The 25,472-nt window shown below is 36.7% G+C and overlaps 2 protein-coding genes across 4 annotated transcripts in view; one reads left to right on the forward strand and one right to left on the reverse strand.

The window, feature by feature from the left end:
• Positions 1–720, reverse strand: part of LOC140162942 (uncharacterized) — a 179,397-nt gene extending 178,677 nt beyond the window's left edge. For all 3 annotated transcript variants that reach the window (XM_072186259.1, XM_072186258.1, XM_072186256.1), the window contains exon 1: positions 556–720. In XM_072186259.1, the coding sequence (XP_072042360.1) occupies positions 556–570 (15 nt within the window). In that variant the 5' untranslated portion in view covers positions 571–720. The remainder of the gene's footprint in view (positions 1–555) is intronic.
• A 17,174-nt stretch (positions 721–17,894) lies between these two features.
• The window catches only part of LOC140161924 (uncharacterized), a 91,028-nt gene continuing 83,450 nt past the window's right edge, over positions 17,895–25,472 (forward strand). Inside the window, exons 1-2 of the mRNA XM_072185219.1 lie at positions 17,895–18,147; positions 19,090–19,116. Of these exons, the coding sequence (XP_072041320.1) occupies positions 17,895–18,147; positions 19,090–19,116 (280 nt within the window). The remainder of the gene's footprint in view (positions 18,148–19,089; positions 19,117–25,472) is intronic.

Consider the following 25,472-nt stretch of genomic DNA (forward strand, 5'->3'; position numbering starts at 1 on the left):
CAGTAAATCTTAACTAACAGGTCAGAAAGAACCATTTTGGCGTTCTTGAAATTTTCTAGCACCTCCGTGAAGTCTATGTATATGGAACCCATAGAACTTTCTTTTTTGTATCATGTAGGCCTAATCAAGGCGCTGACGTTTTTAGGGCATTTCGCCTGTTTTTTACTTCCTCATTCGTTTGAATTATATGATTTAGAAATAAAACTGTTTTGATTTGGTTTAAAACATTTGAATCACTCAATCTTGGCATGCGCTTTTAGTGTCATTTAAACTTTTATCTAGAAACCTTGCCCATTGAAAGTATATGTCAGCAGTTAAGCAGTTTTATAAATATAAAATAATTTCCAAAAAGGCCCCCTTTTTTAATCATTCAGTATTTAAGTCCGTATCTAAAACCAATCACCTGGAACTTGTTAGTGTATTAAGTTGCTGAAAGGCATGATAAGCATGCAGCTTAATACGTTAGACAAATACGACTTATTAGTTTTTTAAGCAGACTACATAGGCCTAGTATTATCAGGTTTATATTTAGTTTTATATTTCAAAATTTCTTACCTCTGTTTCCGACATTTTAGACGAGAGCAACAAGTGTCCTGTATATTCCGTTTAAATCCTTAAATTGTCATTCGTAAATCGAGTTGATTGTGGGCCAATTACCACAATGTCCGGCTCAAAAAATCCAATCGTATGCCACCAGTTGCTGAAGGGATTGTTAGTGTATTCTCTATACGCCCCACGAAACGGTGTTGCTAGATTGTAACGGTCCAACCGAGCATTTCATTAAGTGATCTTCAACTTCAAGGCCGCACCGTAAACTTGTAACTTTAATAAATGCAATAATTTAGTTGAACCGAGTCTTCTCTCAATTATGTCGTCCGCATGACATAAAGGTAATACAATTATAAACTTCGATACTGGTTTCACGCGATAAAACGTTCCAAAAAGGTCTTGCAAAATACCGTTAAAATAGCCCAAATCGCTCAGTGACTACACCTAAAATTATGGCAACATTGAAATATAGATACCTTTATTCATATCATGACCCTGTGCTATCTTTTCATAAAGGTAGATTGGTATGAATTTGGTACCTATAGAATTGCAACTTTCAAGTTCACCGGTTAGTCACAATGCGTCTATTAGTCACTCATGCTTTGTGTTCTGGGTCACACAGCGTGTAAAATCGAATTGAACTTGGGCAGACCGTGTCTGACGCGATCATGCACTTTTATTACTGTTGCCGCGTGGGAGTATTTTTAATTTATTTTTTAACTTGAAAATGAATCATGATATTCAGGTTAAATTTTAGGTTTTGGTCTACAAATATGTGAAGTACAAAACATCGAATAAAAGTGGTGAGTAAATATGCAATAGTATGGGCATAAATCCAACTTAAACAATCACTGTTTTGTAATGTATAGATCATGTAGATTAATCAAATTGAATTTCAGAGACGGTCAAGACCCATCAGTTCACTCCCCTCTGGCACCTCATATAGGACCCCAGTTTAGAATAGTCGGTTCCTCAAGCTGTCATCCCGCATTACTGCCACCAAGTCCGAAGTTCCTTCAAAGCTTCTAAGGTTTGTGGAAACTTTCAGAGTGACACTTAGTAGCTCCAGATATCATTATGTTAGTTCTTTAAGCACATGCTCCATTTGTATAACAAAGTTTTGGTTATTCCTTCATGTAATTTTACACGAAATTAGGGTTAGGGTTAGGGTTAGGGTTATAGGGTTAGGGTTAGGGTTAGGATTAGGGTTAGGGTTAGGATTAGGGTTAGGGTTAGGGTTAGGGTTAGGGTTAGGGTTAGGGTTAGGGTTAGGGTTAGGGTTAGGATTAGCTTACACGAAATAATTATATGAAGGATCGACCAAAGTTTTAGATGGAATCAGTTTCCCAACCCCCTGATTTCCGCTCCAAAATAATATTACGTTCCTAACCCTCGTCAGTTCAACGTTCCAAATGAGTTCATAAAACCGCTTATAAAGTACGTGCCGTATACCAACAAGTTTAGTACCCTTAATGGCTTTTTGTAGTTGAACTATTGCATGGCTGGGGTCACGCAAAATATTTGTGTCGTTGTGTCATGACACAGTTATAGTTAATGAACGATGGCGGTCATCACTCGGAAATATTATCATTGTACAGTGATCACTGATTTTTCTGGTGGGATGGGCTGCAGATCAACATCACGGTTCATGAAACATAATGACAAAAACAAAATGCGGACACACGGGGATTGTATTACTGGTCCAGTGTTTTGATGATGAAAATTGTCATCATTCGAGTTTTAAAACTCTAATGTTAAAGCATCCAGATTATAGAGATTGACGAGATTTTAATGTAGCTATCTACCATAGTAACTGTTAATAAACCCGGGTGATAAACTACCCGGTTTAGCTATCCACCGGAGTACCTTTGATATGCAGTGTTGAAAAAAACTAGATGGTGTAGATATCCACCATAGTACCTCCGATATGAGGTGTTGATAAACTACCCGATGTAGCTATCCACCACCTCTGATATGAGGTGTTGATGAACTACCTGGTGTAGCTATCTACTAGAGTATCTGATATGAGGTGTTGATAAACTACCTGGAGTAGCTATCCACTATAGTACCTCTGATATGAGGTATTGATAAACTACCTGGTGTAGCTATCCAAAATAGTACCTCTGATATGAGGTGTTGATAAACTACCCGGTGTAGCTATCCACCAATGTATCTCTGATATGAGGTGTTGATAAACTACCTGGTGTAGCTATCCACCATAGTACCGTACCTCTGATATAAGGTGTTGATAAACTACCTGATGTAGCTATCCACCAATGTACCTCTGATATGAGGTGTTGATAAACTACCTGGAGTAGCTATCCACTATAGTACCTCTGATATGAGGTATTGATAAACTACCTGGAGTAGCTATCCACTATAGTACCTCTGATATGAGGTGTTGATAAACTACCTGGAGTAGCTATTCACTATAGTACCTCTGATATGAGGTATTGATAAACTACCTGGTGTAGCTATCCACTACAGTACCTCTGATATGAAGTGTTGATAAACTACCCGGTGTAGCTATCCACCATAGTACCTCTGATATGAGGTGTTGATAAACTACCTGGTGTAGCTATCCACCATAGTGCATCCGATATGAGGTGTTGATAAACTACCTGGTGTAGCTATCCACCATAGTGCCTCTTATATGAGGTGTTGATAAACTACCCGGTGTAGCTATCCACCATAGTACCTCTGATATGAGGTGTTGATAAGGTGCCTGGTGTAGCTATCCACCATAGTACCTCTGATATGAAGTGTTGATAAACTACCCGGTGTAGCTATCCACCATAGTACCTCTGATATGAGGTGTTGATGAACTACCTGATGTAGCTATCCACCAATGTACCTCTGATATGAGGTGTTGATAAACTACCTGGTGTAGCTATCCACCATAGTACCTCTGATATAAGGTGTTGATAAACTACCCGGTGTAGCTATCCACCAATGTACCTCTGATATGAGGTGTTGATTAAATACCTGGTGTAGCTATCCACCATAGTACCTCTGATATGAGGTGTTGATAAAATACCTGATGTAGCTATCCACCATAGTACCTCTGATATGAGGTGTTGATAAACTACCTGGTGTAGCTATCCACCATAGTACCTCCAATATGAGGTGTTGATAAACTACCTGGTGTAGCTATCCACCATAGTACCTCTGATATGAGGTGTTGATAAACTACCTGGTGTAGCTATCCACCATAGTACCTCCAATATGAGGTGTTGATAAACTACCTGGTGTAGCTATCCACCATAGTACCTCTGATATGAGGTGTTGATAAACTACCTGGTGTAGCTATCCACCATAGTACCTCCAATATGAGGTGTTGATAAACTACCTGGTGTAGCTATCCACCATAGTACCTCTGATATGAGGTGTTGATAAACTACCTGGTGTAGCTATCCACCATAGTACCTCCAATATGAGGTGTTGATAAACTACCTGGTGTAGCTATCCACCATAGTACCTCTGATATGAGGTATTGATAAACTACCTGGTGGAGCTATCCTCAATAGTACCTCTGATATGAGGTGTTGATAAACTACCCGGTGCAGCTATCCACCATAGTACCTCTGATATGAGGTGTTGATAAACTACCTGGTGTAGCTATCCACCATAGTACCTTCAATATGAGGTGTTGATAAACTACCTGGTGGAGCTATCCTCAATAGTACCTCTGATATGAGGTGTTCATAAACTACCCGGTGCAGCTATCCACCATAGTACCTCTGATATGAGGTGTTGATAAACTACCTGGTGTAGCTATCCACCATAGTACCTCCAATATGAGGTGTTGATAAACTACCTGGTGTAGCTATCCACCATAGTACCTCTGATATGAGGTGTTGATAAACTACCTGATGTAGCTATCCACCATAGTACTATACCTCTGATATGAGGTATTGATAAACTACCTGGTGTAGCTATCCACCATAGTACCTCTGATATAAGGTGTCGATAAACTACCTGATGTAGCTATCCACCATAATACCTCTAATATGAGGTGTTGATAAACTACCTGGAGTAGCTATCCACTATAGTACCTCTGATATGAGGTGTTGATAAACTACCTGGAGTAGCTATCCACTATAGTACCTCTCATATGAGGTGTTGATAAACTACCGTATACCTGGTCTAGCTATCCACCATAGTGCCTCCGATATGAGGTGTTGATAAACTACCTGGAGTAGCTATCCACTATAGTACCTCTGATATGAGGTGTTGATAAACTACCGTATACCTGGTGTAGCTATCCACCATAGTACCTCTGATATGAGGTGTTGATAAACTACCTGGTGTAGCTATCCACCATAGTGCCTCTTATATGAGGTGTTGATAAACTACCCGGTGTAGCTATCCACCATAGTACCTCTGATATGAGGTGTTGATAAACTACCTGGAGTAGCTATTCACTATAGTACCTCTGATATGAGGTGTTGATAAACTACCCGGTGTAGCTATCCACCATAATACCTCTGATATAAGGTGTTGATAAACTACCCGGTGTAGCTATCCACCATAATACCTCTGATATGAGGTGTTGATAAACTAACTGATGTAGCTATCCACCATAGTGCCTCCGATATGAGGTGTTGATAAACTACCCGGTGTAGCTATCCACCATAGTACTGATGATATGAGGTGTAGAAAACTACCTGGTCTCGCTATCCACCATAGTACCACTGATATGAGGTGTTGATAAACTACTTGGTGTAGCTATCCACCGTAGTACCTCTGATATGAGGCGTTGATAAACTACTTGGTCTAGCTATCCACCATAGTGCCTCCGATATGAGGTGTTACTACCTGGTGTAGCTATCCACTAGAGTACCACTGATATGAGGTGTTGATAAACTACCCGGTGTAGCTATCCACCATAGTACCTCTGATATGAGGTGTTGATAAACTACCCGGTGTAGCTATCCACCATAGTACTGATGATATGAGGTATTGATAAACTACCTGGTGTAGCTATCCACCATAGTACTGATGATATGAGGTGTTGATAAACTACCTGGTGTAGCTATCCACCATAGTACCACTGATATGAGGTGTTGATAAACTACCTGGTGTAGCTATCCACAAGAGTACCTCTGATATGAGGTGTTGATAAACTATCTGGTATGGCTATCCACCACAGTGCCTCTGACATGAGGTATTGATGAACTACCTGATGTAGCTATCCACCATAGTACCTCTGATATGAGGTATTGATGAACTTTCTGGTGTAACTATCCACCATAGTACCTCTGATATGAGGTGTGGATAAACTACCTTTTCTAGCTATCCACTATACTACCTCTGATATGAGGTATTGATAAACTACCTGGTCTAGCTATCCACCATAGTACCTCTGATATGAGGTGTTGATAAACTACCTGGTGTAGCTATCCACCAAAGTACCTCTGATATGAGGTGTTGATAAACTACCTGGTGTAGCTATCCACCATTGTACCTCTGATATGAGGTGTTGATAAACTACCTGGTCTAGCTATCCACAATAGTACCTCCGATATGGGGTGTTGATAAACTACCTGGTGTAGCTATCCACCATAGTACCTCTGATATGAGGTGTTGATAAACTACCTGGTCTAGCTATCCACAATAGTACCTCCGATATGGGGTGTTGATAAACTACCTGGTGTAGCTATCCACCATAGTACCTCTGATATGAGGTGTTGATAAACTACCTGGTGTAGCTATTCACCATAGTACCTCTGATATGAGGTGTTGATAAACTACCTGGTGTAGCTATCCACCATAGTACCTCTGATATGAGGTGTTGATAAACTACCTGTTGTAGCTATCCACCATAGTACCTCTGATATGAGGTATTGATAAACTACCTGGTGTAGCTATCCACCATAGCACCTCCGATATGAGGTGTTGATAAACTACCTGGTGTAGCTATCCACAGTACCTCTGACATGAGGTGTTGATAAACTACCTGGTGTAGCTATCCACCATAGTATATACCTCTGATATGAGGTGTTGATAAACTACCTGGTGTAGCTATCCACCATAGTACCTCTGATATGAGGTGTTGATAAACTACCTGGTGTAGCTATCCACCATAGTACCGCTGATATAAGGTATTAGCTGTAACACTTTTTAAACACGTTAGGCATTTAGCTAAAGTGTTATTATTAGCTACATGTACCTTTCAGAAAAAGGTTTCATAATTATTTTAAAACATATTTTCCTACATCCACATAATTACACATCCAAAATAAAATCAGCCCGTCCTTTACCTGTTCTCACATTTATAAACATCAACCTGTATATTATAAATCACCACTGTTTAGCTTGTGCTTAGATAATTAGCTTGTGCTTAGATTATTATGCATGTTGATACTTTATATCTAAACATTTGTACACACAAGCTAAATATGGTGTTTAGGGTATAAGTGTTTAGGATGCGTTTAGGTACAAATTGAAAGTGTGATAACTTATAAACCATCGACGTTGTTGATTGTATTTTGGATTTGTCATGTTTGTGATGTGTAGGAGAATAAGTTTCCAAATAATATGAAACCCTTTTCTGAAAATGTATATTTAGATATTGGCTAAAAAACGCCTACGAGTTTATAAAAATATTGTTTTTGATTATACTCACTTAATGTTTTAAAACCGTAGCTCGACCAATATTTTTGTGTACTCTCAGTGAGAGTATGCAACTATGCATGTCTGACACCCTTTAAGGTCCTTTAACTGATGCTTATCTAAAAACGACGCTCGGTTTAAACACTTTTCACTTCAAATTTTAAATCTCAGTTTCATACTTCCTTCTCTCAGAATTACATTTCACATGTTTCATTTCATAAGAAGTAGAAAATTAAAACATTCAACTGCACTCACCAGGTTATTTTCCCAAAAAATAACCGGGCGAGTGCAGTTGAATGTTTTAATCTTTCTTCTTTACTACCAACACGTATGAACCTACACAACTGTTCATTCATAAGTTTATTAAATTTTCAGTTCGCTTCGTTTCATTTTGTTTCATTTCATTTAATTATAGTTCATCTCATCTCATCTCATCTCTTCTCTTCTCTTCTCATCTCTTCTCTTCTCTTCTCTTCTCATCTCATCTCATCTCATCTCGTCTCGTCTCGTCTCATCTCATCTCATCTCATCTCATCTCATCTCATCTCATCTCATCTCATCTCATCTCATCTCATCTCATCTCATCTCATCTCATCTCATCTCACTTTCTAAATTAACTTACTTAAAGTCACAGGAGTTCAGTTTGAAAACTAGACCACTGGTTTAATAACACTATTCAATTGTTTAAACACCTGATCTCTGAAGGGGAAAAAACACGAGATTTTTTCATCCGGAGGGGATGGATATTATTCCGGTATTAAATACTAGTATATTGTTTTAAGACTTTATCATCAGGATTTTATGTTAAACTCCCGTTAAACTCCGGTTAATCCTGTTATATGCCGTGTTGGTATGCCCTCATCAAAACAAAACATCCTTACTAATACTATACCTTGAGGCATCGTCCTTGAGGGCGCCCGATAATCAATGCAAAAATAAGTCTTAGCAAACAAAAAATAGTAAAATATTTTTAAGGTGGACTTTTCTTCTATTGTTATGGTCTACTCAAATGAATAATTCTATTGTATTCGCTCAAGCTATGGGAATTTAGTGGAATTCAGAATGGCACTTCTTGAGTACGAACAATACACCTGTGGTGACTATCTGCATGGGGCCTGTGACTTGTCTTTAAACGTTAATAGCAAACTGCAGTAGTATATGAATGGAGTAGGATCCCTTTAACAACATGAATATCATAGTGTGATGCACATTTATACATCTATATCTGCATGGATATTATTTTGATGATCGGGACATGAGGAGGTAAAGGACGCTTCAGGATCCAGTCTGCTTTGACGTGACAAAAATAGGAAGATCAAGTTGATGCTAAAAATATCAAAAGTCATAAATTTGACAAACAAGCGGTGGTCATCGGAGCATGACTTGAAATTCTGAGGCAAATAAATAACCGACTTGTCTGAACTCCCACTTCAGGTTGCTGCTGTCACCAATATCTGATAATATAAATAATAATTTATTATTATTGCACGATTGGTAAAAAAAGTGGTGGGTTGATTTGCTAGCACCATGTCAGGCGAAGAGGAACCCGTTCTGTACGATGTAAGTTATATACTATTATTATTGTTATGTAAGTGTAATAAATGTGTTATTGGGGTCAGTCATGGGGACACCGTCTCAACCAGATTCATCAAAATATCAAGATTCAGATCAATTTGTAGAACTGATACGAATTACCGGTATTATTTTTCATGTTTTCTTTAGTTACTTATATTTGTATAAAAATATCATGTTCATGTCATTATTTTGTAATGTAAGTGTAACCAGATTTGTCAAAATACCAAGATTCAGATCAATTTGTAGATTTGATATGAATTACCGGTATTACTTTTCATATTTTCTTTAGTTACTTATATTTGCACGAAAATGTCATGTTTATGTCATTATTTTGTAACACCGTGGTTCCGTCTTTCCTGTCATTGTAAATGGGAGCTGTAACCTTTATAAATGGGGGAGCCTGACAAAAATTGTAATAGGTCTAAATAAATAAATATCAAATTAAAGGCATGAATCTACATAGAATCATAGATATATGTCATGTTCCTGGGTCATGTCTAGACGAAAATAGCCTATTTCAGTTCAGGGTTTGACGATGTCTGTGTTTCATTATTCATTCATTCATGTTTATTCAATACTCTAAAAAATAAAAAATAAAAACATTTCACAGATAAAAATCACACCAATAGCACACAAAATATATGCAATATAGGCCTAGGTAACAATGGTAAGCCAGTTAGAGACTGCAAATGTGAGAGATGATTATTTTAAATACCAGTGAGTACCAAGGATAGCCCAAATACTTATTTCCATAATGGGCTATTCTATTTAAAATGCAGGCTCCCCCTGTGGAAGATTCAGCTCAAGTCTCCCACAGAGGGAGTATGAGTTTCGAACAGAATAGACAATTGGGTAACTTCCATTTGAAATACTCACTCCAGTTGTGGAAGATATAGGTAAAGCCATAATACAGGGGGAGTTTGGGTTTCAAAATAATTAACCCTGACCAATTACATTTGAAAAACATACTCCCCTTGTGGAAGATATTTCTAAAATCTTCTACAGGGGTACTGTGGATTTCAACTAGCCCAATGGATCTTGGTTACATTTCTGCGATAGTGGACGTGTGTTATGTTTAGAGTAGTGCGTTATCTTGGATGTCAAGTATCGTGGGCACGCAAGAGTTGGAAAAAGTACTGTACAATTTGAGTGCTCAAAACCATGATAACCATGCAAGCTAACACGTGAAATTGGTGATTCAACCACTTTTTTGTACTACCAGCCAGGATCATTCAAAAGCATACCATGATAATAAGTGTTGTAAGGCTGTAAGCCTTTATGCATTTTGTATGTATGAATGGATTTTGCGCTTCGTTGGTTAATATTAATATTCAAGTATTCTTATGTTATGTAACAATTTTTACAGCCTGAAATAATGCTACAAAAGTATCAACATTAGTAACATTCAAAGTGGACCATGAATATTTTTACGCAAAAACTTACTGCTTCTGGAAAAATGTGTTGCTTTTCCTATCAGCAATTCATAATTTATACTTGCAAAATACAGCAATAACAACAAATATTAAACAGTGCATAAGTTTAAAAGTGTGCTTTCGAACACTATCTTATGTTAAAAACATAAACATCTTCATATTTTTACGGGTTGTAATGTTATAAATTAACACCCATATACCTTCACTGTACAAACAAGTGTTTATTTTAATAAACACTTGCACTGCAAAAACAGCAGAGCAACACTTAAAAGTGTTGCTCTGCTGTTTTTGCAGTGCAAGTACACTGCCATTTTCTAGTTCAAAAATGGCTCAACCTGGAAAGATATTATACGGCCCCTGCCATCTTACTGGTACTGGTCTTTTAAAAAAGTATACAAGAAAGTAGTACATGTACAACATGAAAAACACACAGAACAATATTATTACAATTATATACACGTGCATTACATTGCAGTTCAGTGCACAAAATCAGCAAATGAAACAAAAATGTTCTTTGCATTGTCTTTACAAAAAAGGTTGCATTGTATTCTCTTGAAAAACAAAAACAAACGGGGGTAGTTTCTGAAGTTCATACGGTGATCATTTCAAAGCATTTTGGTACTCTTGTTTGAGACACAGTGCCAAAGGCATGTTGGCGATCTGGTCCATGGCGTATCACGAGTAATCATTTCAGGTATATCATTTCAGGTATATTTTATTAAATGTCATAGCAGTATTAAAACACTGAATTGCGACACAATTTACAATTTATAAACATCAAAATTTACACATTAATTAATACAACATAAAAATATATATCTATGTACAATTTCAAAGTAATATATTACTACATCAAAAAACATATTTAAAAGAAAAAGGAATTATAAAAACACAATTTAAATCAAATTCATAAAAAGTCAAAGAGGTAAGAGTAGTGCACTGGTAGGGAGCTCAATTATTGCACACAAAAAACAACTTTCATATTGATTGAATTTTTATATGGGGGATTGGATCAAGTCTGGTTAACTGGTTTACATGTACTAATGAACTTTTTAAGTTTTTATACGTTTTTGTCCTCATTTATAATTGAATGCTATATCTGTTAATGGCGACCAGTCAAAAACATTACTGTGTTTGCATAATTGTAAACTATACCGGTAGTGCTAGGGGGGGGGGGCACCAGCCTTTGTCGCTAGTGTTCGATGGAGTTTATGATTTATTAAAGTTTTCTCTTTGATTGGGGAGGGGCGTGCCCTTATGGCGCTACGCAACTGGTCTGATCTTTAACTTATATAACAATTGCAATATAATAATACTTGTTTCACTGTACTATTCTAATTAAGGGTAGACGAGGTATTGTTGGTCGAAGCAACCTAAAAATCGATTTTCATTATCTAGATCAATATATTATTGAAAAATAACACCTTGATGTTTTGCAAAAGTTCATTCTACAAATCGTATACTTTGCAAACTTGCTTAATTTATTGTTGTTAATGAGTTATGTACGTTTACAAAAGTGTTGTTGTTTCAGCCCTCTTTACAACGTAACTAAAGAACCGCAGCACATATAAAAGTATATCTGTGATATTTTAATTCTGCTACACGCTCGCTAGGAATTAAGCAATGCAGTTTTTGCCAAAGCTCACTACCATTCGTAAGATGTTGTGAACTACCAAATCACAACAGTTTAAAATATTTAATATAATTTAAGATATATGCTATGCTTGAAGATCATACGAACTTTCCCATTCATGCCTCATGCCTTACATTTATCATGTGTATGGCCATGACTGACATATTTCTTGAACAAGATAACAATGACATAATGACACGCATCTTTCACCCTTTTGTCCTTATTCATTGCACCGTGTTTACTTTACTTCACGGTTGTGTTATTCCATTAGTAAAGTTCCCTTCATTTTCATCATATTGGGTGTTGAATACACAGTGAGTTGTTGAACAAAAACATTTAAAGCCATCGGCAGGGAGGAGGCCCCATGGTAAAACAGCGGAAAATGCGGTGGATATATTTAATGTCAATATAAATGTGGTCAATTTCAATCAAGTTAGACAAAATTCATATCAAAATCTCTGTAGATAGTTAAACAATTGAAGAAGATATAAATCAAAAACTATATGCGTGTTTAGCTTTGTGTGACTTTGCAGAAATTTGATTAACAATAATTTAAGCTAATTTAGACCACAATGGTGCACCTTGGCAGGTACGATTCTAGAAATTAATTTTATTTGAAAAGAAAGGATTTTGCATAAAAGAAAATCAATTTCTGATAGATTTATTTAAGTCGTGTTCACACAGTCGGATATAATGGGTTATTACCGGTAATAAGCGACTTATAAACCGGTATTATTGACTTATTATCGGTATTAAGTGACTTAAATCCGACTGTGTGAACACGGCTTTATATAGGCCAATATAAATGGCCAATATAGTTAAACTGGTAAAAGGTGACCTGCTAAAGTTATAGCCTGAGTCCCTTGGCCCCGACCTCGAAACAATTCAAAATGGCGGAATAAAATGGCCGTTTTCTCACCTGCAAGCTAGACTGAATCCTCCAGTCCTATCAACATCTACGCACGGTCATCGGGTTGTGCTGATGGTGAGTGAAGGATTGTGGGTAATATAAAGACGCCGCAATTCTGGGCCTGGAAGGATTCAGGCTACCTGCAAGCACAACCCGATGACCGTGCGTAAGTAGTTGAAGGACTGGTGGATCAAGCTAACTAAAGTTATCCCATTGTACGGTACAATCCGATGCCTATTATTTATTTTCGGTTGCCACGTACGGTAACATGCATAACCACTCAAAAACAGCTCTGAAACACTTTAAAATTTTCATTCTCTAAATCAATATATTATTGAAAAATAAACACTTTGATGTTTTGCAAAATTTCATTCTACAAATCATATACGAGGGGCAGTCAGTATGTAATTAAGAGTTGACTTGTGACGTCATATGTGGATTGTTTTCATGGCATTTCTCAATGATTACATAAACACTGCACCTTTGTCTTTCAAACAACACATGTAAAAATTATATCACACACATGATTACGTAACAGCATTAGCATAAAATTACATACTGACTGCCCCTCGTACTTTGAAAACTTGCTTAGATTATTGTTGTTAATGAGTTATGTACGTTTTACAGAAGTGTTGTTTCAGCCCTCTTTACAACATAACTCAAGAACCACATGACATACAAAATTATATCTATGATATTTAAATTCTTCCACACACTCGCTATGAAACATGTGAAATGATCAATGCAATTTTTGCCAAAGCTCACTACCATTCGCAAGATGCTATGAACTACCAAATCGCACCCCTGCCCAATTTTGTGCATATTTTTGCATTTTCTCAAAAATTATAGCGCATTGGTGACAAGTAAAATATGTATATTATAGGGGCAAGGACTACAACTACTGCACTGGAAATTTTATTTCAGCACAGACAACAGTTGTGGAGTTACAGTCAAAAATGAGGGAAAACCAATATTTGATCAATAATTCAATAACTACTTGCCTTGAGATGCTGAATTTTTAGTGTAGTATTTGTAGTCCTTGCCCCTATTAATATAGGCCTACATATCTTACGCGCTATAATTTTTGAGAAAAATGCAAAAATAGGCACAAAATTGGCCAGGGGTGTAGTACCCCCTTAAAATAGTTGCTAACCTTATTCTTATCACTTTGCAGAACGCCGTATTCGCCAATGAAAAAGACACTAAAGACGAAACAAATGACTACACCAATATTCCTCTTGATATTGAATTGAACGGAAACGATTATACTGAAATTGGAAATGTAGAATTGCAAAATCTGAATAAGGATGGTGGAGTCGAACCATCGGCTCCTGGATTAGAGGTAGAAGGAGTAGAAAACCCTACTTATGATACAACGGGCGATTTGGCAACGAATATACAAGTTACGACGGATGTCGATAAAAAGTAAGTTTATAATAAGGTGTGGAGAGAGAGTGGAAAGAGAATGAGGGAGAGGGGAGAGAGAGGGAGGAAAAAGAGAGAAGAGGAAGGGAAGCCCGAAGGTAAGGAGAAGGAGAAGGAGGAGGAAATGGAATACCCGTACATTGGCTTAGGAAGATTTTCAACATGGGAGAGGGGGGGCTGAAAATTGAAAAGATTTTGGTAGGCCACCCTCGGTGTACCCCCCCCCCTCGGAGCCTGAAAATTTTACAAATTTTTGGTCACAAACACCCATCTTCCCTCTATTTTATTACAATTTTTTAACTTCACCTAGGATTATTGGTGGGGGAGGCTGAAAGGTATTCCAGCCCCTGCACCAAAATTATTGAGGGGGCTGGCCCCCAGCCCCCGGTTCCCAAGCCTATGCTGTATGTATATGTTGGAGAGAGAATGTAGGCCTATGGAAGAGAGAAAAGACAGTGAGTCAATGAGTAAGAGAGCGATACCGACAAAAGGAAGATTAAAGCCATATAATGTGTGATTTGCTTCACAGCGACGCCCTCAATTTTAGGCTCGGATTTCTATTTTTTGCAAAATTATAATGCACAGTGGTATACTAAAATACCACGTAAAAGACTAAGCCTGAAGTGCTTTAATAACAGTAAAATTTAACTTTTTGTATTAAAACCGGGTTGACCCGGTTTTATTCAGAGTTCAATGATCGAGTACTTGCTAACATGTACCGTGGATGTCAGCCTGTATGTACATACGTCTATCGCAAGCCAAGGGGGCCAAAAGCGTGGAACAGCTACGCGTAGCTTCTTTCTCGTTACGAGCAGCTGTTTGACCAATCAAAATAGTCAAATTTAATCACGTGGTTGGGTCGTTAGCTGCACGTAGTATAGTTATAGGTATCCTCTTTCACAATTATTATCTTGTAATTAATTTACGGAATTAGCATAGATAACGAACGGGTAAAGGAGGCCAAATCACAGCACGTGTCAAGAGAACATGTTGCTAATGCATGGCTAAAATGACACAAAGCATATTTATTTAGTGTTTCCAAGTTTACACCGTGTTTAATAGCAAGTAACTTTATACTCGGGCTGTATTAGCGGTGCAGGGGATATGAAGGTCAAACAACAACAACTACTGATGTAAAGCGCTGTGTAAAGATATTGCAGAGAAAGCGATATCACATGCCACTGTGTAAATATGGAGAGAGTAAAATGGGTCATCAATTTTTTCGGAACGGGGGGGGGTTCCTAAATTTACAAAAAGTCGGCGTCAATAAATTGCGGCCCTCTTCACTATTTCGGCATCAAAATGTTATGACCACCAACACCCACCACCGATACACCGTACCCCCTAGACAGGCTAAAATTGTATTGAAATCAGTCTTTTTGAATACAATAAACACACTATCTGTAGTCATCTTGTGACTCCCTACATTTTTTCATTATCAATTTATGACCCCCTCCCCCTTATTTTTCTTTCCAAAAAAGTATGACCCCCTATATTTGGGATCCCCTTCCGAAGAAAATGATAGCCCCCTAAATATAGAACAATCATCATTCTGTTCAGATATTACTTACTACAGATATTTTCATTACAAAAATTAATAACGTAATATTTGTGAGAGAGGATGTTTACATCAGCTCCACGTGTTTAAAACCGCGAATCTGATTGGTTAATAAGCTGCACGTAACTAGTCCCACGTTTATGGCAAGCCAAGGGGGCCAAAAGCGTGGAACAGCTACGCGTAGCTTCTTTCTCGTTACGAGCAGCTGTTTGACCAATCAAAATAGTCAAATTTAATCACGTGGTTGGGTCGTTAGCTGCGCGTAGTATAGTTATAGGTATCCTCTTTCACAATTATTATCTTGTAATTAATTTACGGAATTAGCATAGATAACGAACGGGTAAAGGAGGCCAAATCACAGCACGTGTCAAGAGAACATGTTGCTAATGCATGTCTAAAATGACACAAAGCATATTTATTTAGTGTTTCCAAGTTTACACCGTGTTTAATAGCAAGTAACTTTATACTCGGGCTGTATTAGCGGTGCAGGGGATATGAAGGTCAAACCACAACTACTACTGATGTAAAGCGCTGTGTAAAGATATTGCAGGGAAAGCGATATCACATGCCACTGTGTAAATATGGAAAGAGTAAAATGGGTCATCATTTTTTTTTGCGGAACGGGGGGGGGGTCCTAAATTTACGTCGGCGTCAATAAATTGCGGCCCTCACTATTTCGGCATCAAAATGTTATTACCCCCGACTCCCACCACCGATACACCTTACCCCCTAGACATGCAGGCTAGAATTGTATTGAAATCAGTCTTTTTTTTTTTTTTTAACACACTATCTGTAGTCATCTTGTGACTCCATACATTTTGTCATTATCAATTTATGACCCCCTCCCCTTATTTTTCTTTCCAAAAAGTATGACCCCCTATATTTGGGATCCCTTCCGAAGAAAATGATAGCCCCTAAATAGAACAATCATCATTCTGTTCAGATATTACTTTAATAGCACCTATACCATTTTTTGCTGATATACTACAGATATTTTCATTTACAAAAATTAACAACGTAATATTTGTGAGAGAGGATGTTTACATCAGCTCCACGTGTTTAAAACCGCGAATCTGATTGGTTAATAAGCTGCACGTAACGAGAAAGAAGCTGCGCGTAGCTAGTCCCACGTTCTGAGCCGCTTAGCTTGCCATACACGTTCTGAGCCGCTTAGCTTGCCATACACGTCGAGCGCGATGCTCAGTGCAGTTACATGTAATACGATCGGCGAGAGTAGTACATTATTATTATACATACGCATTGTAGGCGTTGAAATTAATCGCAATTTTCTTCGTTATACCTCATTTGTTTGGCTCGAAATTAAAAGGGGATAATATGATCAATGAAAACATTTAAATAAGAATCTATTCTTTATGCAAATCACACATTATTGCTTTAATGGGGCAAGAGATATGGAAGGAATGGTTATATATGGACGGTTTTTTTATTAATCCTACAGTGGTTTTGGGCTTTTTGAAAGGAAAGAGGGAACGACACTAAAGGACAAAAGATGAACAAAGAAGTTACTTGACTCCTTTTAATGACCCATGGGTTGGGCCCGGGTACTAAACATTTTGGGACACCCTGTATCATAATTCGCCATGTTTTTATCATACTGACGAATCGCGTAGCACTATAAACCGTACCTTTTGTATTAGACTGACTAAAGAGGGCGATGTTAACGTGTTTTATTGAAGAAAAGTGTATCAGATGCATAACATTCTCACGTGTTTTTCTCACGTGTTTTTCTAATTCTTTTTTTTTTCTTTGAAGAAAAGATTTTTGCCATTCATGGTCGCTACCCGCGCTAGGTGAACCGCGAAGTCACTTCACGGGGTTAAATGTAATTTATAATTCGCTGTCGAAGTGACGTATGATCGGATTAACTACCATAGCAATAGATGAAAACAATTTTTGAATAGATCGCCTTGCACTACAAGCAGGTTGCACTCATCACATGTGCTTGTCTACAACCATAGATTGAATTCAATACAGCTCTTTTCAAAGATACTAATCTTACAGGTGCGAGTGATCAGCATTTCTTTCACATCTATAATGGTTCAATCACAAATCCTGGAAAGAAATTGCCGTGTGAACGTTGTAGTGCAGGGCGATCTATTAAAAATTGTATTCATCTATTGATATGGTAGTTAATCCGATTGTTACGTCACTTCGACAGCGAATAGTGATGCGGAAATGACTATAGATCATTATCCATTAACATTGCACGATGATTTCCCTTCCAGACACGCACCAATTCAAGATACCGACAGAAGAGAAAGCTACAGGAGAGTAGAATCAAGCGAACCAGTGGTACGGAAGAGTAAAAGATTAAGGTACCTGTGCCTTCTTCTCGGCGTAGTCATAGTAATCATCATCCTCATTGTCTTATTAGTGGTATTTGTCGGTGCATCATCGAGTCAGAAGGGAGGAGAGACCGTGGTAACAGGTATTATGATTACCGTAAAAACCCGATAGTTAGCATATGTGCTTACTATCGGCGCTTTAACAATTTACCTAATGGGGTTGAGACACAAATGTGCAGGTTTACTTGTTCGTATATAACTATGTGTATATTGATGATTTGCTCAAAATCCTTGACACTTTTGTGGATGGGGCACTTCATGTTTGCAAGTTTTAAAAGCGCTCAATAGTAAGCACATACCGTAAAACCCCGTCTACAAGCATATAGAGTGCTTCTGTTGAAAGCTACATTAATCCAGGCACCATTATGGAGTTCGAACAAATAAATTACGGATCCAAGCATATACTAACAAGTACCGTATTATTTTAAGACCAATCTATTGTATTGATATATTTACGCTGGCTTCGAATTAATTTAGCTTTCATAAAAAACACTATATATGCTTGTAGACGGGTTTTTACGGTATGCTAACTATCGAGTTTTTTACGGGTATTACAAAACAATTTCAGAATAAAAGTGTAAAGGACACTGTTGGCAAACTATAAGAAAGTTTTGTGTGACTTGCGTCTGGTCCCATTATACCTAAAATGTGTTTACGCTTCTGACAAACAAAATTATTTTTAATAAATAAGCAAATAAATAAGCAAACAAATAAACCCATCTACCAACCAACCAACAAAGAAACTGTAGATTAAAAATGTGTAGTTTCTGCGACTTCTTGTTGTCCTTTTTTTCTCTTTTGCTTCTTCCTCGCCGCTTGCATAATCAGTGGTATAGCCAGGGAGACACATCCATGCTCTTTTTCGCAGTTTTCAATGAAGTTTATAAAACAAGACAATTTGTCAAATTGTCAAACAAGTGTGGATTCTCGTTTTTACGTCATTTTTAGTGCTTTTGGTCAGGACGTGTAGTTTGTTGCAAATCTCATTTTTGTGTAAATAAAACATTATTTTCCTTCTATTTCAGATGCACCAGTTACCATGGAAAGAATAAGTAAGTTTGATGATTGATAATTATGTCTATACTTTCTGTCTGTATTTATTTGTCATATCATTTATAGTGTTTACTCTCTCTGGAAATTGAGTGTGCCAAATGAAGCATTTCCCCCAAAATTGGCCAAATTTTGGCTCAGTAATTCCTCAAATTGACTAAGTTGTAATACATCATTGCAAATTTGTGTGCGCCAAATATCATTTTGACTGGGCTGCGACATAGAGCCTCTGAGTAAACAATCATCATAGGTACCCATGCTGCAAACACAAAACGTTTTAAACAAGTTATATTGGGTTTTGTTTTGGTAAAAGCGTTTTACTAACATTTAAATATCGGGTTTATAAAGGTAATGAAAACATTTTAAACCGTTTTGTGTGAAAACACACTGCAGCAAATTTTAAAAATATTGTCAAAATGTTATTATAAAATAGTGTTTGCAAACAGTTTTGCCAAATATTCAGTCATCACTTTAATAACATTACGTTGCAGTAAGTTATCAAAAATGTTTTTGAATGTTATGAAAAAGTTTTATACACTCTATATAGGCCTACCGTCTATAAAACTTGACAATATTTTCTAACTATATAATATCGAAAACGATTGTTGGATAATCAGCTAGTTAGTCAATCAATAAATCAATCGATCGAGATCAAGCAATTCGCTAAGCAATCAATTAGTCAGTCAGTCAGTGAGTCAGTCAGTGAGTCAGCCAGCTGTTCGATCAGTCAGTCACAGTTAGTTGGTCAGTCAGTTAGTCAATCAGTCAGTCACTGTTAGTCTGTCAGTCAGTTCGTTCAGTCAGTCTGTCACAGTTAGTCAGTAGTCAGCCAGTCAGTCAGTTAGCCAGTCAGTTAGTCACAGTTCGTTAGTCAGTCAGTCACAGTTAGTCAGTTGGTCAATCAGTCCCAGTTAGTCAGTCCCAGTTAGTCAGTCAGTTCGCCAGTTAGTCAGTCAGTCACAGTTAGTCAGTTGGTCCGTCAGTCAGTCACAGTTAGTCAGTCACAGTTAGTCAGTCACAGTTAGTCAGTCAGTTCGTCAGTTAGTCAGTCAGTCACTAGTTAGTTGGTCAGTCAGTCAGTCATTAGTTAAACTTAGAGGCATTATTAGTGATCCCCATGAACTCTGAAATACAGTATTTGAAATGTGTTGAAATTGAAAAGCTATACATATAAAAGGTGTAGAATGATTCTACCAAATTCTCAGTAGGGTTTTTTTTCTAAAAAATTTAGTCAAATATTGTCAAACATATAGGTCGCTGTTGGTTTTATCACTTGCAGATAGTACACTCACTGAGGCCTATGTCTGACAAAGGTTTGCAAATCTGCATTAGATTTTCTGATTTTGATAAACGTCGTGTTTGTGTATGAAATTAACGCCTTTTTGCGTTGTGTGTGGCCCCGCATTATGGCATATCTTTTGAATCTTAAAATCCAAAGAATAGGGACAGGGTTCAAAACACACAGTCATGACAGCCAATTTGAGCTATTTCAGTTGAAATCCATACACCCCTATGGAAGACATGACCTTAATTTTCCATACAGGGGGTGTAGCTGTTAAATGAAGTCACACATTCAGGTAACCCAATTTGAAATTCATAGGGGCCTACTCCTAGTGTGGAAGCTAAAGGTCATGTCTTTCATAGGGGGTGTATGTATTTCAAGTGGAATAGCCCCCTTACATGCATGGTATAATGCATTTGCGTCATGGAATGGAAAAAAACCCAGAATAATATATGCAGACATGATGGAAAACAAAATTAAACTACCTTGACATTTTTGTTATTGTCTGCTTTATAATGAGGTGTTTGTTTGTTTGTTTGTTGTTGTTGTTATTGTTGTTAGTTTTTATGGTAACAGGTCGATATAGTTAGAAGGATCATAGTCCGAAAGCCAATAACTTCGTTATAAACCTTACTCCTTAACCTACCCTAAACTCCACTCACCCTAACCCTAACCTATAGTATAACCTAAGTCTATAACCATAAACCTATAACCGTAAACATAAACCAGACTCTAATGATAACTCTGACCCTAACCCTAGCCTACCCCTGCATCCATATCACTTATCCTACATGTAATGCTAACCCTAATCCTATCCTTAACACTAATCCAATGCACAGTGCACCCGGACAGTGCACAGACTCCGAGTATTAGACGTATAATATTTGATGTAACATATCTACGTTATTTAATCTAGTCCCATTCTATTTAACACAAAAAACACCTGTTGATCGGTAAAATGATGACAATTCCCATAAAAAAACGAGGTGTTTGGGTGACGCTTTAAAAAAAATTGTGTCATATGCGGTGTGATCAAGCAAAATCAGTCTGAAGTCGGGCATATTCAATTTTCATATATTTAAAATGATTGTATAAAGCATTTGCAAAGCTACATTTTGCAGAAACCCCCATTGACATTGAACATCAGTAGTACCAAAGATATGAACAAAACAATATGCAACACAAGAAATTATTGTCTTTGTTTGGCTGTATCTGAAAATCAATATACTTCTGACTGATTTTGCTTGTAGGCCTATATGCGTGAAATATTACATATATGGTCGAATCCAACGAAAAGTGTACACGGCATGTTCAGGGCCATAACTTAAAAGTATTAATCAATTGGCATTTGTTTTTGTATTGTGTTTATTCGCCTTGATCATACGCTTCGCGCCATATATAATAAGACCCCTTCTGTGAAAAACTTAGACACAGAGACCCCAAAACATGCTATTTTTACCCATTTTTTCAAAATATTTCTTAAAGTATTTTTAAAACATCTAAACCACTTATGAAAAGAAGTCATTGGATTGAATCTAAATTGATTTCCTGAAAGGTGTGTATTCAAAGATTGCCTGTTCAATTTTTCACATATTTGTACATAATTATGAATTTTTTGTGATAATTTTTTTTTTGGTATTTTTTTACATTACCTACGAATACAATTTTTCATAGCACTAGATATATCTTTAAAAAATGGAAATCACTAATAAATGCGCAATTGATACAAGCTTTGATATGTCCAATACTGAAATCCATTGCATTCGGACATCTTTATTATTGTGTTTAGCTGCCAGAAATTCTAAATGGCACAAAGGTAGGTTTGGTAAAAAATATGCATTACCTCCGAATACATGTTAAAAGCTGAGCCATTTCCACAAAGTGAGAGAATAGTAAACAATAGTTAAGCAATAGGTGCAGGGTAATACACTCTTTATTTCTACCAAGTTTCAATAGCCTGCGTTTAAATATTTCTGAGATGTCAACAATAAAGCAAGTATTCGTAGGTAAATTTCGGTAACCGAATGTTACCTACGAATACAATTTGACATCATGACAGTATTGTGAAACACCGCCATTCATGCCAATGCCCATATTGGTACATAACAAAGGCCTGTATGTTTGCTATCAAATCATATGTCAATGAAAGTTGCGAATTCACATACATGCCCACCATGCAAAACTGAATACGACTTAATTGGTGAAAAATATGTACTGAAATAGACGACGGTCTGCTCATTTGAAAGAAAAATCAGATTCAAAGAAGAGTAGCAGGGGATAAATACTTGGAATTGTCAACTGTCATGTGAGCTTCATTTTAAATGTTTACCGACCTTCTGGTTTCTGAGTAATTTGTGTCCAAATTGATTTATTCGAAGGTAACTTTTGACGTTTTCGCTAAGGTTACCTACGAATGGAAAAAACGACTGTTCGCATTGTCTCATGATCTAGACAACACATTGATGGACCCTGGTATAAAGCTAACTGTAGTTGCCCTCAAACGAAAGGCCTCAAGACGTAACTGACTCCAAGATGGACTTCACAAGTCTGCAATAACGGTTTTAAGTGATTTGTGTGCAATTAAGCAAATTAAAGTCACTTTAGTGCCTTTGTTTCTTACTTCAATCCTCTTTCAACCGCTGTGAACCGACATTATTAATACATGATAGGGTCTAAAGTACCAATAAACGCACATAAAGAAAATAATACATGCATTTTTGATTGCGATATCCACCAAAAGTCTAATTCTTACCCACAAATACTGAAATGTTACTTACGAATACAGCATAATACATGACATGTGTAATGAAGTGTCTCTACCAATGGAAATTAATTGTCAAAACTTTAAGCGGTACCCCAGGACACTATTATTACCCATATACGGATTCATTCAACAATTATTTATTATGTAAAATTGCTGATTAACTACTTGTATATCAAAATGAAGTGGTCAAAATCTTGCTAAAAGCATGAAAAATGTTTTGATCTAAGGTAATAGCATTTATTCATTTGGACGTACCATCTGAAAGAGATCTAAAAACTACCATTTTATTAATTCATTACCATAATAGCAAAATTTAAACTTCTAAACTCAATATAGATATTGTTAAATCGCTCATGTTACCTACGAATACCCGGGTTTCTTCACCTTTTCATTGTATAAAGCGTTAGGTGTATGGGTATAATTCCAAATATTCTTGAAAACATATATCCTACTCGTTCTAATACAATGTGTAAATTGATTCATACTCATTTGATAAATAAAATACAGAAACTGACCTAAACTTCATTTTCAAAAATAAACTAGCATAAATTGACTAAGATCATATTGATCGCGTTATAAAAATAAAAACAAATATTTTCTGGTTGAGCTGGCATTTTCCTGTCACCCTGTGGTCTACATTACACGAAAAAAGCGTTAATGGGAATATTCCATTTGTTTTAGGTTGATTAGTATTGCGATAGTGAAAGCATCCTAGTGGTATTCGTAGGTAACATTGGGTTTTGATATCACATTTACTATCACACGTCCTGGATTTATTTTTCAAGATTAGTAATGGCACTTCTGGTTCCTATAAGGCCAATATGTCATCAATCAATGGGCAAAAGGAAAAATTGTGGAGACATTTTTATTTCGGACTTTTATTTTTGGCCCGTGGACACTTTTGGTTGGATTCGACCATATATGGTCCTGTGTCACAACCTGGGGGTACCTTTGTGTTACATAGTAAAAAATGAAATGTTTCAAACATTTTACCTACACGTCTCATTTGAAGTGGTTCATCCTCCTGAGCATTTTGACACCTTTTTTTTTAATGGAAATCGGTTAAAAAATGAGAGAGTGCGGGCAAAAACAATCACAAAGTAGCTGGGATTTAACCCCACCTCTTTTTTTCACATTTACAATCATTCTGAGCAAGTATTAGTCTTTTAAATGACCTTCTGTATTTATTTAATTTATTTAGATGTCTGGGAGTTCATTTAGACATTTTTTTTACTAGATTCAAATTGTTAATGGGGGGTTTAGATCAAATTTACGATACGAACCCCTCCCCCTAATCCTCCTCCCCCTAATCCTCAACCACCCTTGGCACATTTCATGCCAAACGTCATAAGAAAATAATTAAAAATTATTTTAAAACAGGTTAAAAACATGAGTAATATAGAATAAATTAGCCTCAATTTAAGACCTAATTGAATCTTCTAAGTGAAGGAATACTCAAGTGACAGTGTTTTGAAATCCAAGCTGCACATCAAAATGCAACAAAACCACCTTTTTGGGTACCCCAGTACAGGGGTATATGACGCAGGATTATATTTTTCCCATGATTACCCAGCAAACACAAATCGTTTTACAGACAATTATACAACGAATAATAAATGTCGGGTTATCGTTTTTCAAATAACTTTCCATTTTTAGTATTTTTATATGGGCAAGTTCCACGAAATTTCCTCGAAATTTACGAAAAAAATCAGGATTTTGGCCAAAAATTAGCATTTTTTTACATTTTTTTTCAGAAAAAAAATAAAAATTGATATTTATGAGCAAGGATGTGTGTTTAATTAATTTTGTAAGAGGTCAAATGTCACAAAAAACAACAACTTGCCCATGTACAGCGAAGATCAATTTTTTAATTTTTTTGTCCTTCATGTCATGTAATACTCTGACCAAAGTTTCCCCAAATGTGGGGTAACTTTGGTCAGGCTATTTTTAACCTCTAGGGCATCCTTACAAAATTATGAAAAAATCTTTTTCAACTTCCAAGGTGTAGAAGGAACCCTAATGTCATAAAAAAAAAGAGATAATTAGAAGCATAATTGGTTTTGTTTGGAAGCAGTAGTTTAAAAACTCTGAAAAGTGCCCAAAGTTACCCCATTTTACGGTATGTTTGTTAGTTCAAAATACGAATAACATCTTATCAATTTACCGAACTTGGAGCGTGAAGTTTTTTGGTAAATTTGTCAGGCGTAGTGGACAATTAATTGTGAACAAAAGTCAGTCCAACTGTATCAGATAAAAGGCCAAGCATACTCATTACTCATTACTGTTGCTTAGGAACTGCAATCCCGGTCATA

This window comes from Amphiura filiformis, chromosome 10, assembly GCF_039555335.1.
Source record: "Amphiura filiformis chromosome 10, Afil_fr2py, whole genome shotgun sequence".
NCBI classification, from domain to species: Eukaryota; Metazoa; Echinodermata; class Ophiuroidea; order Amphilepidida; family Amphiuridae; genus Amphiura; species Amphiura filiformis.